The following is a 14,741-nucleotide window of genomic DNA, read 5'->3' on the forward strand; positions in this document are numbered from 1 at the left end:
CAAAAACACTGATTCATTCAGGAACAAAACAAGTGACTCTTTATGAGTGATTTATTGACTAATTTACTCAACCTATTAGTTAGAAAACACGGATTCATTCAGAAACAAAACAAGGGACTCTTTATGAGTGACTCATTGACTAATTTACTCAACCGATTTGTTCAAAAACGGATTCATTCAGGAATATAGTAAGTGACTCTTTAGTGAGTCATTGAATAATTTACTCAAACAATTCGGTGTTCAAAAACACTGATTCATTCAGGAATGTAGCAAGCGACTCTTCATGAGTGTCATTAAATAATTTACTCAAACGATTTGTTCAAAAACACAAAATTTATTCAGGAATGAAACTAGGGACACTTTTTTGATTAAGTTCATGAGTCATTCACTTAACCAAACTTTTTCAAAAACACTGATTCATTCATGAACAAAACTAGTGACTGTCTTTATGAGCGAGTCATTGATTCATCCACTCAGCCGATTTGTTCAAAAACACTGATTCATTCACTGATTCATTCAGGAATATAGCAAGTAACTCTTTATGAGTGACTCATTGAATAATTTACTCAACCGATTAGTTCAAAAACACTGATTCATTCAGGAACAAAACAAGGGACTGTCTTAATGAATGAGTTACAGAATCATTCACTGAAACATTTTGTTCAAAAATGTTTATTTATTCAGGAAAGAAACTCCACAACTGTGGGTTGCTCAGAGACACACAACTGTTTTTTTTTTTTTGTGTTTTTTTTCTGGAACTGTTTTCACTATCGAAACAAAAACAAAGTAACTGGTAATATTGTGTCTAAAATGGAAAAATCTAGTTATTTTCACTTCACTTGTACTGTATTTCTTTGTGTATGAAGTATGGTAGACTGTGCCTACATGAAGAACTAGGTGACTCCTCTGTCTTTTAAATATTGCCTGTAATAATGTGCCAAAATAAAGTGGTTTCTCTCCGTTCACTGACTGTTTGCCACTAGACCCACAGGAAGTCTTAAAGGTCACGCAGTGTGGATTTACAATGTTTTTCAAACACAAGTCCTTGACAATTTAATCACCTCAGTCCATTTCTGGGGTTTGTGGGACTTTGATTCTGTTCTTCCAACAGCTTCTTTGTTTTTAGCATCTTGTTAATTGGTAATAAAATTATTTAAGACTGGGAAAGTTTGTATCAATATTCGATTATGTGTAGTGATTGATCACATTTGATATTTGATTGATTGCATTTGATGTTTTATTTTTTGAGGGAAGGAGATTAAAATAAAAAAAACAATAATATATTTAAATCATATTTTTGTAAATAGTTAAATATAATGAATAAATTAAAAGAATATTATATTTGCTACATTTTGGTTGATATTTTTCTTTTCTATATGGTACACACATTTTTTCGGAATTTAAAATTGACATTGTAAACTGAATTGTATTTCTTTCCAATCCCTATTGGGTCAGGAAGATTCAGGAACAAAACAAGTGACTGTTTTTATGAGTGAGTCACTGAATCATTTACTCAAACGATTTGTTTAAAAACACTGATTCATTCTGGAACAAAACTAGTGGCTCTTTATGAGTGAGTCATTGAATAGTTTACTCAACCGATTAGTGCAAAAACACTGATTAATTTAGGAATGAAGCAAGTGACTCTTTATGAGTGAGTCATTTAATAATTTACTCAACCAATTAGTTCAAAAACACTGATTCATTCAGGAACGAAACAAGTGACTCTTTATGAGTGAGTCATTGAATGATTTACTCAACCAATTTGTTCAAAAGCACTGATTCATTCAAGAATGTAGCAAGTGATTCTTTATGAGTCATTGAATGATTTACTCAACCAATTTGTTCAAACACACTGATTCATTCAGAAACTAAACAAGTGACTCTTTATGAGTGAGTCATTGAATAATTTACTCAACCAATTTCTTCAAAAACACTGATTCATTTAGGACTCTTTATGAATGAGTTATAGAATCATTCACTCAAACATTTTGTTCAAAAAGGTTATATTTAATCAATGAATATTATATTTACAAAATGTTGCCTTTATATAGGTTACACACATTTTTATGAGATTTTAAAAACAAATGAATTAAATAACACTGTAAACTGATTGTATTTCTATCTAATCGCAGGGTTCAGCTGCCCAGGAGCCAATCCTTCGCTCGGCTCGCTCAATGCTGGACAGCTCCACCCATTTATTAGAGACCGCCCGCTCACTTATCATTAATCCCAAAGATCCTCCCACCTGGTCCATCTTGGCTGGCCATTCCCGGACCGTGTCGGACTCCATCAAGAGCCTCATCACGTCCATCAGGTCGGTATCACACAAATAAAGACCTGATTCAGCAGTTGAGAATGATGCTTGTGATGTTCGGTTTGGCGAATGTGAAAAGCTTGCAGTGGCCTCAGTCTCCATTAGGTGTTGAATAATAATAATGCAGGTAAAAGATGAGGTATAGTTCAAACTACTTGATTTAATAACTCAAGCAAAAGTTATTAACAGTAGCAGCTGTTCAGTCCACACACACACACACACACACTCCTTCTCTTCTCAAATCTTCCCTCACACATGAGTCAGTTCTTCTCATTACAGCTCCAGGGGGAAGTAATATTACCAACAACCAATTAAATGAAAAACCAGAGAGTGCGTTATGAACGAAACAAATCAATATAGAAATAATTAGATGATATATTAAATTGAAAAATTAAAAATAATAAAAGAACAATTAAGCAAATCAAATAATATATAATACACACGTTACGTTAATTAACGCATCAATTTCACCTGTGTGTTATATTTAATATTAATTTTATTTATTTAAATTACATTTATATTATTTATTCATTGGTGCGTGTTTCCAGATATTTTGTTTAGGCTTACTTAAAAACCTAGTTCTTAGACATACACTATTGTTCAATAGTTTGGGTCAGTAAGATTTCTTTATTTTATTTTTTTATTATTATTATTATTAAGAAATTTGCAAAAAATTCATTAAATTAATCAAAAGTGAATAATGACATAATGTTGCAAAATATTTCAGTTGTAAATACAGTTTTTTTCTATTCATCAAAGATTCCTTTAAAAATATATCCCAATTTCTACAAAAAAATATTATTTTATTATAACTGTTTTCAACATTGTTAAAAATAAAAAAAGTTTCTTAAGCCCCAAATCTGAAGCATCATGTGACACTGAAGACTGGAGTAATGATGCTGATCACAGGAATAAATTACGTATCTGTTTTAATAAATTATTTTGTTTAATTTACTTCTTACTGTGTTTATAAATGTAGTCTTGGTGAGCATTAGAGACAAAAAATGTTTTTTAAAATATATTTTTGTGCTTTTTATTTAATTATTATTTAATTATCATTTACCAACCAACTTACATTATTATTATTATTATTATTATTATTATTATTATTATTATTATTATTATGTGTGTTTTTTTTTAATTGCTGGTGTAAGAAAATAGCTTAAATATAAACTGATATGACAGAGATTTTGATAAAAGCTTAAAGGTGCCATAGAATGGAAAACTGTATTTACCTCGGCATAGTTAAATAAAAAGAGTCCTGTACTTGGAACTGACATACCATGAGCCTCAAACACCATTGTTTCCTCCTTCATATGTAAATCTTGTGCATGAAAAAGACCACTGAAAAACGGGCGAATCCCAAAATAACACAGACTGTGACGTAACAGTCAGGATCATTAATATTAACGCCCCCAAAATTTGCATATACCAGCCCATGTTCAAGGCCAGGCAGTATTAACGTGGACCTGCACATCTGAATCATCAGAAGTTCTGCAGGTATTGTGAAGAAGCAAGCAAGGACGATAGCGAAAATGGCAGATCATGGATATAAATGTTATGTTCCAGGCTGTGAGCACTTTTCATACCCATCCCACAGAACAGAACTGTCAAACAGGCATGGTTGATGTTTATCTATAACAGGATACCGCAACAATTTAATTCAAAGTTGTTGGTTTACTCTGACTAGTGTTCATTTCGTTAACGAAAATATGACGCAAAATGTTCGTTGACAACCTTTTTTTCCATGACTAAAACAAGACGTGACTAAAACTTAAACGATAACTGTGACTATATAAAGATGCAATATCACTGACGAAAAAAGACTCTTTGGTTTTGTCCGGAGGGGAAAGAAGAGCGTTCGAGCGTTCATGCTTGCGGTTGCCAGATTTCAATCATTTAAATCCTCCAATCAGCCAATCACCATGTGCACTCTCTCTCTCTCTCTCTCTCTCTCTCTCTCTCTCTCTCTCTCTCTCTCTCTCTCTCTCTCTCAAGTAAGCTGCATTTCAGCAATCTCCATTTGAGATTTTCTGCTTAAAGTGTCATTCAGGTGGTCTGTGTTCTGTCACGACTCACGAGCCGCTTGTGCTGTTTGCAATTGTGTTTGCTGAATAACTGCACTTGTGTGAGCTACTGAAATGAGCCTTGCTGTGAAACAGCCAATCAGAGCGGGGCTCAACATTATTCTTCATGACCCTTCCAAAGGTAACAGCCCATTTCATTCTAGGGATAAATCATGTAAAACCGTATCTGGAGTATTTTTGCCCTTACCTAAGCCACATACCTTCTGTGTAGATATCAGAGGACAATTTAAAATATTGTATCATTGCATTCTATGGCACTTTTAAAGCAGAACTAGATTTTTCTTCAAAAAAAAAAAAATAATTGAATAAATTCTCAAAAAATGTTTTAAAGGATTTTCTATAAAATAGTTTTTTAGCTGAATAACAGACTGTGTCTGATGTCGCTGAGTTGTATTTTGTGGTAAGTGACTCTTACTGGGTTTCTCTCTCCACTGAGAGTGATGTAGCATGAGGAGACTGAACACAGATCAGACTCTCATCCGCTCTTCTGCTCCGAGTGCATACAGACGATCTGATCTGAGATCAGCGACTGTGAAGGGCTCGACTGTAACACTCTCAGCAGTGGCAGGAACAGCGGCTGGGCTCGCTGCCCACCTGGCTGCCCTCCACATACTGTCCTCCCAGATCAACCAATCAGAGCTGGAGCTCAGCCAGCCCTGTGTGTGTGTGTGTGTGTGTGTGTGTGTGTGTGTGTGTGTGTGTGTGTGTGTGTGTGTGTGTGTGTGTGTGTGTGTGTGTGTGTGTGTGTGTGTGTGTGTGTGTGTGTGTGTGTGTGTGTGTGTGTGTGTGTGTGTGTGTGTGTGTGTGTGAGCAAAAACGCCCACGTCTGCGCTGACTCTCCTGTTTTATGATGCTGTAATGTACAATATCGGATTTAGTTGAGAAACCTAATTCAATTAAACTGAAAAATACCCCATAGCAACCTCGTCTCTTCTGTTGTCATAGGGACAAGGCCCCTGGGCAGCGGGAGTGTGACCAGTCCATCGACAGCATCAACAAGAGCATCAGGGACATTGAGCAGGTGTCCCTCGCCGCCGTGGGTCAGAGTCTGCCCCGCAGAGACGACATCTCCCTCGAGGTAAACCAATAAAATGTCTAATACCTGCCTTCACTTTATAGTGACATTATGTTTCATTAATGTTGCTCTGGTACAGTGTTACTTTCTGTTATGTCTACAGCAGCTGGTATTGTGAAGCCAAGCATTATGAATCAGTGGAGGACTAGAAATGATGCTTACATTGTTTTTATAAAAATGAAATGAATTATTAGTGTATTTATTTACAAATAAAAATGTGAAGACATTTAAATCTATTATTACATGTTGTTTAAAAGTATAGTAAAATGTGTAATTTTAATAGCTTACTTTTTTAAATAATTTTAAATGAAACATTTAAATAGCATTTTTATAAATGCTATAAATTGCTTTTTTTTATCCATTTAAAAAACAAAACAAACAAAAAATTATTAAATTTGTATTTTATTTATTTTAAGTATTATTTTATTTTATACCGAACTACATTTTTAAACATGAATTAAATAAACAATTTAAAATGTTGTTTTATTTGTCCATTTGAGAAGTAATATTTACTTACATTTTTGATTAACGAATAAAACAATAATTGATTCATTTTATTTTTGACACCCCTAGTTCTTCATTCTATATATTATATCAGCTTCAGTGTTATTTTAGTGTTATTTATATAATTTTATAGTATTCATATTTTGAATTAGCTTTTATCTTTATATTTTCACTTTTCATTTTAATTTAAGTTTTAGTAATTGTGTTAAATGCTTTTGACATTTTTAAAATATTTTTTTACATTTCAATTTAGATTTAGTTTATATTATTATTATAGTTTTCCATTTAGTTTTAGTCATTTTATTTATTTCATTTTAACGAAAAACTTTTTTTAACAGTTTTAGCTTTATTTAGCAATAACAACCCTGTTTATATTTGCACCAAATTGCCAAATTTGATTAATACATTATTTTTTGGGGGGTAAAAATATTGCTGGTGATATTGTTAGTATTGTTATAAAAGCCAATTTGTTCCTTTTTGTAGGATTTTATTTTAATATCACTATAGTTTTCATGACCATTTCTACCCTAACGATGATTTTTGCCTACCGCAGCACCGCCCCGAATTGGCGCTAATTCTAAAGTGAAAGTAAAATGCGCACAGCCATTCGTAATGGTGCGTGTCCACTGGCGCGGAGCACGAGCAGAGTGAGCCTTCTCAGTTAATTCCTTTATGGTGCCAAAGGAATTAATGGGTCACTTCAGTGATTTAGCATTAAGCTTTGTATCAGTAGAAACCCCGTATTATATTTGAATTATGGTACTTTCCCCCCTCATATCCCCCTGAGACGAGAGAATTATGAATTTTATTTCTGGGAAAAAATCCTCTGATGATGCAAATATCGTCATTTTGCGTCATCGGCGGATTTTTTGGCCAGAGGCTAAAAACTACAGCCAGTAGAAGGAGCTGTTCCGCATATTTTCCGCATGTTTTCGCGGCGTTTCCATGGTGACGCGTCATTGCTTGTCACACCGCAGCAGCAACAGCGCTGAATGAATGATGATCTGCTTTTATGTCATTTTTTTTATTCAGAATATTCACAAATGTGTTAGCTATGGCATGAAATATCTGATATTCCGATTGTCAAATACATGCAAGTGGAAGTATATTGTTGTTTAAACACCTTTATAACGATGGCGTTAGTTGAGCTGTATGCGCGATGTGCGCCGCCGTTTTAGTTTGTGCCGCAGACGCAGTTCAGAGAATCGGATCTGTTGGATTTACAACCTCTATGTTTACAACACGTGAATTCATCCACTTCTCCCGAAATACTTCAAAGTAAGTGGCTGGTGAACTGGGAATAGAATAGAGAAAACATTGAAGTTACTTACACAATGTGTATCTGATATGAATAAAACGTGTCAAATTACATTGGAAAGGATTATTATTACCTCTTCCATAGACATCAGTGTGTATTTTACAAACTCTAAATGTATTGTTTTTTTAGTATTTATGTGAATTTATGTGTTTGAAACCTAAAATAAACAGTATGTGGTTGAAAACACTGAAAAGTTGTGATATATGACAGCTCTGAGCGCGCCTGTCTCTGGCTAAATTCAACATTTGATCATGTGATGCACTTGATCATATGCTCCAGGGACCAGCCTAGACTGATCACACCTGTGTGATCGTACGTGCGAAAGACTTAAAAACAATACATTTTCTGACACAAATTTTGAAATGTAGGCTTAAATCAAACACATTTTAATTCAGATTCTGGTTTTCACCGAACACGTAGTCATATCGTATTGTATCGATATCGAGATTATCTGGCATGAAAATCGAGATATGAAATTTTGTCCATATCGTTCAGCCCTAATTTCTACTACATAAATGACAGTTTAAATACACATTCATCTTCCCAGCGCTGAAGTGCCCCTTTAATATAAAACACATAAGGCACATTATTATATTTATTAGGCTACTTTTATTATTAAATTAATATTACAATTAATTTGCCCCGCAATATTTCACAGTGCATCAACCCATAACCGACACGCTGGGAGGAAAGATTAGTTAGATTAGCTTACACCTCATTTAAAAAACTATTTGTTTAACACAAAACACTTCTCGATTCACGAAAATAACTTTTTTTTCACAATGGGCCACAAGTGAAATATTAAGAAAATAAATTAGACTAATCTCTCATTGTCTCCAAGAGAACATGCGCCGTATTCAGCGTCTTAGGTTTTACTTACTTTCAATTTCTGTGGTGAATAGCCTAATTGACTGACGTTTGAGACTTCTTCACCAGCATTACTCTCGCGCAAAGTTTGCACATTGCGATATGATATCCACTGGCTCGCCCTCATGGTTTAAGATGCAAATATTTTCAATATTGCGACGTGACGTTTTAAGTAGGCTAAATTATTAAATAAAAAAGAAGGTAAATAAACAAGTATGCAGGTAGGCCTACAAAAAAAATTACAAATCCTGCCCCTCCTAACTCGAGAGTCAAATGTCGCCCATGTTTGGTTTGTGTGAATGCTAATGTGAGACTGTTTCCATTAGGCTTTACAGGAGCAGCTGACCTCTGCCGTGCAAGAGATCGGCCACCTCATTGACCCCATCTCCACTGCAGCACGAGGGGAAGCAGCTCAGCTCGGACACAAGGTAACAGGGACATGGATCTCAATAGTGGAACCACAAATAATGCTACCACTGCGGCGAATTCAAGGCTGCGTCCGAAAGCGTAGGCAGCTGACTTGTTTCCTCAGGCAATGACTTTGCAGGCAGCGTTTGCGCATGAAGGTGCTTGACGAAACTGAACTGGCTGACTTCTGAGGCAGCGTAACCGTTTAATAAGACAACAAAATAGAGCGAGCTTTGGTGAAAACTAGGCAAATCACTAGAAATGACATCAGAAGAGGAAAACGTTGGTCAAAAGCTTTCATTTACAAACAAACTGACCCCAACTTTCAGACGCCATCTTTATTGTTTTAGCTCAGCTGTCACAGAATGAGACACTGGACTGTGGGATATCAAAGGCAGCCGAGGATACATCTATGCCGCCTTCAAAAATCAATCAGATCTCAGGAGACAGGAAGTGAAGCTAACATTGGATTTGAACCTGCCTTGATGCCTTCCTACCTTGGAATGCAGCGTTTTTAAGCTTTCGGACGCAGCCCATGATTTTGCCCAAAGGCTTAATATGATTTACACAAGTACGAAATGTTCCTGGATCCAACAACCTTGTCTTTTTTTGTGTAAATCAAGAATAAACATCATGAATTGATCACAGTATGACAGCATATCTAAAACTATGTGTGCTAAACTTGGTTTAATTAAATCTGGCTGTTTTTGTTTGGGCCAATATTGATGGCTCCTGTCTAAAGTGTTTATCGGATTGCCAATCACATAAATAACTGAGACATAAAGAAGTTGTGTCAGTTCCCTCTATATATCACTCTTGCCTGAAATATATACAGGAAACTGTATGTTTGCATGCCAGGTATTCTTAACACGTCTTTATTCCCCCCAGGTGACTCAGTTAGCAAGCTACTTTGAGCCAGTGATTGTGGCGTCGGTGGGACTGGCGTCTAAACATGTCGACCACCAGCAGCAGATGAACATACTAGATCAAACCAAAACCCTGTTTGAATCTGCACTACAGATGCTCTACGCTGCCAAAGAGGGCGGAGGAAACCCTAAGGTACAACACGTGGACATAAAAACAGAGGAAATTTCATGTTCTGAAGACATCTGTAAATTTGCAACTTGTAGCATCCAATGGCACATTCACAGAGCTTCTGGTTGGAAAGAACTGGTGCTAATGGGTCTATACTGGTCATCTTTATCCCATCAGCCACTAACTTTGTTTTTCTGCTTGCAGGCGACTCACACCCATGATGCCATAGCCGAAGCAGCCCAGCTGATGAAGGAGGCAGTTGATGACATCATGGTGACCTTAAACGAGGCAGCCAGTGAGGGGGGGATGGTGGGCGGCATGGTGGAGTCCATCGCTGAGTCCATCGGACGGGTTAGTGACTCTATAACTCTATAAAACTAATGTATCAAATGGTTTAATGATCATTATAAATAAATGTCAGAACACGATTAACCAAATAAGATAGTGTGAAAGTTCATTTTTTTATATTTCAGTGGTTATATGCAAATGCAGGTGAGATTTGAGAGTCATTTATTTATACATTATTTACATACTACACAAAAAACATGTAAAAATTGTATAAATTAGTTTGTGTATATTTATACAGTGGGGAAAACAAGTATTTGATACACTGCCGATTTTGCAGGTTTGCCCACTTACAAAGCATGTAGAGGTCTGTAAGTGTTAACATAGGTACTCTTCAAATGTGAGTGACGAAATCTAAAACAAAAATCCAGAAAATCACATTGTATGATTTTTAAGTAATTAATTTGCATTTTATTGCATGACATAAGTATTTGATACATCAGAAAAGTTGAACTTAATATTTGGTACAGAATCCTTTGTTTGCAATTACAGAGATAATGTGTTTCCTGCAGTTCTTGACCAGGTTCGCACACACTGCAGCAGGGATTTTGGCCCACTCCTCCATACAGACCTTCTCCAGATCCATCAGGTTTCGGGGCTGTCGCTGGGCAATATGGACTTTCAGCTCCCTCCAAACATTTTCTATTGGGTTCAGGTCTGTAGACTGTCTAGGCCACTTCAGGACCTTGAGATGCTTCTTACGGAGCCACTCCTTAGTTGCCCTGGCTGTGTGTTTCGGGTCGTTGTCATGCTGGGAGACCCAGCCACAACCCATCTTCAATGCTCTAACTGAAGGAAGGAGGTTGTTGGCCAAGATCTCGCGATACATGGCCCCATCCATCCTCCCCTCAATACGGTGCAGTCGTCCTGTCCCCTTTGCAGAAAAGCGTCCCCAAAAATGATGTTTCCACCTCCATGCTTCACGGTTGGGATGATGTTCTTGGGGTTGTACTCGTCCTTCTTCTTCCTCCAAACACGGCGAGTGGAGTTTAGACCAAAAAGCTCTATTTTTGTCTCATCAGACCACATGACCTTCTCCCATTCCTCCTCTGGATCATCCAGATGGTCATTGGCAAACTTCAGACGGGCCTGGACATGTGCTGGCTTGAGCAGGGGGACCTTGCGTGCGCTGCAAGATTTTAATCCATGACGGTGTAGTGTGTTACTAATGGTTTTCTTTGAGACTGTGGTCCCAGCTCTTTTCAGGTCATTGACCAGGTCCTGCCGTGTAGTTCTGGGCTGATCCCTCACCTTCCTCATGATCATTGATGCCCCACGAGGTGAGATCTTGCATGGTGCCCCAGACCGAGGGACGATTGACCGTCATCTTGAACTTCTTCCATTTTCTAATAATTCCACCAACAGTTGTTGCCTTCTCACCAAGCTGCTTGCCTATTGTCCTGTAGCCCATCCCAGCCTTGTGCAGGTCTACAATTTTATCCCTGATGTCCTTACACAGCTCTCTGGTCTTGGCCATTGTGGAGAGGTTGGAGTCTGCTTGATTGAGTGTGTGGACAGGTTTCTTTTATACAGGAAACGAGTTCAAACAGGTGCAGTTAATACAGGTAATGAGTGCAGAACAGGAGGGCTACTTAAAGAAAAACTAACAGGTCTGTGAGAGCCGGAATTCTTACTGGTTGGTAGGTGATCAAATACTTATGCCATGCAATAAAATGCAAATTAATTATTTAAAAATCATACTATGTGATTTTCTGGATTTTTGTTTTAGATTCCGTCTCTCACAGTGGAGAGATTTCTACATGCTTTTTAAGTAGGAAAACCTGCAAAATAGGCAGTGTATCAAATACTGGTTCTCCCTACTGTATATATATATATATTTGTTTTGTTTTCCACCATTTTTGAAACTGATTGATCATTCATGTTCAGATATTTTGTATAATGGCTGCTAAACTGTATAATTGAAATGGATATACATTTATACATAACTTTTTAATACCATTAATGCCTATAAAAAATATATATATTAATATTACATATTTAAATGAAAAGAAAAAAGTTTAAAAGAACTAAAAGGAAAAATGTTTTGGTGATATTTTTATGTTTATTTTTTTGTGACATAAAGAAAATTTAATTACTCTCAAATCTCACATGCATTTGTGTATATCCACTGAAATACAAAAAAAACTTTTCCCACAGTCTTATTTGGATAACCATGTTCAGAATGATGTTTATGTATAATGACCAATAAACTGTATAATTGTATACAAATAATTTATATTATATTAACTTTTTTAATCTGTAAAGTAATTTTTTTTTTTTTTATCTCGAGAATGCTTTCTCATCAAAGTCATCTCTAGCTGGCACTCTCATATGTAAATGTGTCACAGATACAACAGCTGTCTCTGTATCTCATCATTAGACTGAATTGGCACAACATCTCTATTTATCATCTCTGCATGTATGCAGTCTTTCATTATACTGTCATGACTCATGGTGGAAGACAATGGCAGTCAATTGAATATCTGCACTCTGATCATTTTCTGCGGGAATGATCACAACATCATGCACGTGAAGACTGTCATTTGTATTAGGACTCGATCCAGCATTACATCACTGTTATCTGGGTCTCTTCATTTCACAGATGGATGATGGAACTCCACCGGAGCCTGACGGCACTTTTGTGGATTACCAGACCACCATGGTGAAGTTTTCAAAAGCCATCGCCATTACTGCGCAGGAAATGGTTAGGACTTTGCTCACTCAAAATGCTTCCACATCCTCTCACATGCATACCACCACGCTTATATCACCTTGTTTTCTGTTATGTGACCCTAGATGACGAAGTCAGTGACCTGTCCGGAGGAGCTGGGTGGACTGGCGTCTCAGGTGACGGTGGATTACAGCCAGCTGGCACAACAAGGCCGTCTAGCAGCTGCCACTGCTGAGCCAGAGGAGGTGAGGATCCGTCCAGCAAGTGTGTTTGTGTGATCTGAGAAATTCTCATTTACACACGATAATACACACACAGATGGCCGACAACCTCACACAAATTCTAGAAGGAACAGATCACCTAAAACTGAAACTGAATTAGCTCAACTGAGCTTGTACAGTAGGGCTGCGCAATATATCGAAATATCGCAAATGTACATATCGCAATATGCATATCGCAAGGGCACGCAATATCTGAATGATTTTAATAGGCTACTTCAACATTGTGAAAAGTGTATGTTTTAGGTTGACGCATATAGCAGAGAATAGACTGGGCACACGACTGTTACTTATGTGACTTGCTTGACGTTAAAAAGAGTTATTAAACGCAATAACTTGCGGAAAAACAACTTCGTGCTGTCTGCTGTCTGACACACACACCGAAACGTGCGCACAAGCTGTTCTTTTTTTCGTGTCTTGTTGTTACACACTCAAACTGTCAAATACACACAGTTATTTCAAAATGGCTGTCTTGATTAGTATTCATGAAAACACATTCGGTTATGCTTTAAGTGAAAGATATCAGTTGGGGAAAGAAATAGATTTTACACACTTAAAGCAATATCGTATCGCATATCGAATATCGCATTATTTAACAAGTATATCGCATATCGTATTTTTCTTCAATATCGCACAGCCCTATTGTACGGTTTTCTTTCTTCTGTAAAACACAAAAAAGAGATGTTTAGAGCTGCAGAACTATGCTCTTTTCCATACAATGAAAGTCCCATTGAACTCCAGAAATTACACAAAAAAAACCACTCTAAAATGTCACAATTTTCCATATGACTTGTGCACTATATTATTATTATTATTATTATTATTGGATAAATGTAAAAAAAAAAAAAAAAAAAAAAGAGTTTAGACCAACACAGTTAAAATTATTATATATTATATATTTTTATTTATGTATTTTTATGACATACAGAAAATAATTTTCAAAAATAAAATTATGAATATATATTAGTGTTTTTTATCAATTGATAAAAAAAATAACTAATCACACATTTTTCTGTAATTAAGCGCACCTCAAATGAAAGTTTTTCATATATTTTTTAATTGTAATGATTTCATATTTAATCTCCAAATTAATGTAGAAACAATAGACAGTTATTTTGAATATTTGATCTAACAGGTAGTAAATATACAGAATTTGAATTAAGTTATCAAACACTTCACAATCTTCACTGCATAAATTATTAATGGAATATAGATTAATCCTTATTAAAGCTACAAAAGTTATTCAGTCAAGAGCAGTGGTTAAAAAAATGGATGCATTTATTATGTTAACTTAACTAAACTGAAAAAATATAACCCATGTATTAACGTGTTAATGTTGGCTGCCCTTATATACACTATATTGCCAAAAGTATTGGGACACCCCTCCAAATCATTGAATTCAGGTGTTCCAATCACTTCCATTGCCAAAGGTGTATACAGTCAAGCTCCTAGGCATGCAGACTGGGAAGATCGGTCGCTCTCAGGAGCTCAGTGATTTTTCAGGGGTTGGGCTTGGCCCCTTAGTTCCAGTGAAAGGAACTCTTAATGCTTCAGCATACCAAGACATTTTAGACAATTTCATGCTCCCAAATATGTGGGAACAGTTTGGGAATGAAGCCCTTCCTGTTCCAACATGACTGCACACCAGTGCACAAAGCAAGATCCATAAAGACATGGATGAGTGAGTTTGGTGAGGAGGAACTTGACTGGCCTGCACAGAGTCCTGACCTCAACCCAATTGAACACCTTTGGGATGAATTAGAGCGGAGACTGCGAGCCAGGCCTTCTCGTCCAACATCAGTGCCTGACCTCACAAATGCGCTTCTAGAAGAATGG

General features: G+C 36.5%; 1 protein-coding gene across 1 annotated transcript in view; it reads left to right on the forward strand.

The window, feature by feature from the left end:
- Nucleotides 1-14,741, forward strand: part of tln2b (talin 2b) — a gene marked incomplete at its 5' end in the record, with an annotated part of 116,179 nt that overhangs the window by 70,845 nt on the left and 30,593 nt on the right. Inside the window, 7 exons of the mRNA XM_079810250.1 lie at nt 2,136-2,317; nt 5,350-5,482; nt 8,495-8,596; nt 9,465-9,635; nt 9,816-9,962; nt 12,559-12,660; nt 12,753-12,872. Of these exons, the coding sequence (XP_079666376.1) occupies nt 2,136-2,317; nt 5,350-5,482; nt 8,495-8,596; nt 9,465-9,635; nt 9,816-9,962; nt 12,559-12,660; nt 12,753-12,872 (957 nt within the window). The remainder of the gene's footprint in view (nt 1-2,135; nt 2,318-5,349; nt 5,483-8,494; nt 8,597-9,464; nt 9,636-9,815; nt 9,963-12,558; nt 12,661-12,752; nt 12,873-14,741) is intronic.

This window comes from Gobio gobio (assembly GCF_949357685.1).
Source record: "Gobio gobio genome assembly, chromosome: 25".
In the NCBI taxonomy this organism is placed as follows: Eukaryota; Metazoa; Chordata; class Actinopteri; order Cypriniformes; family Gobionidae; genus Gobio; species Gobio gobio.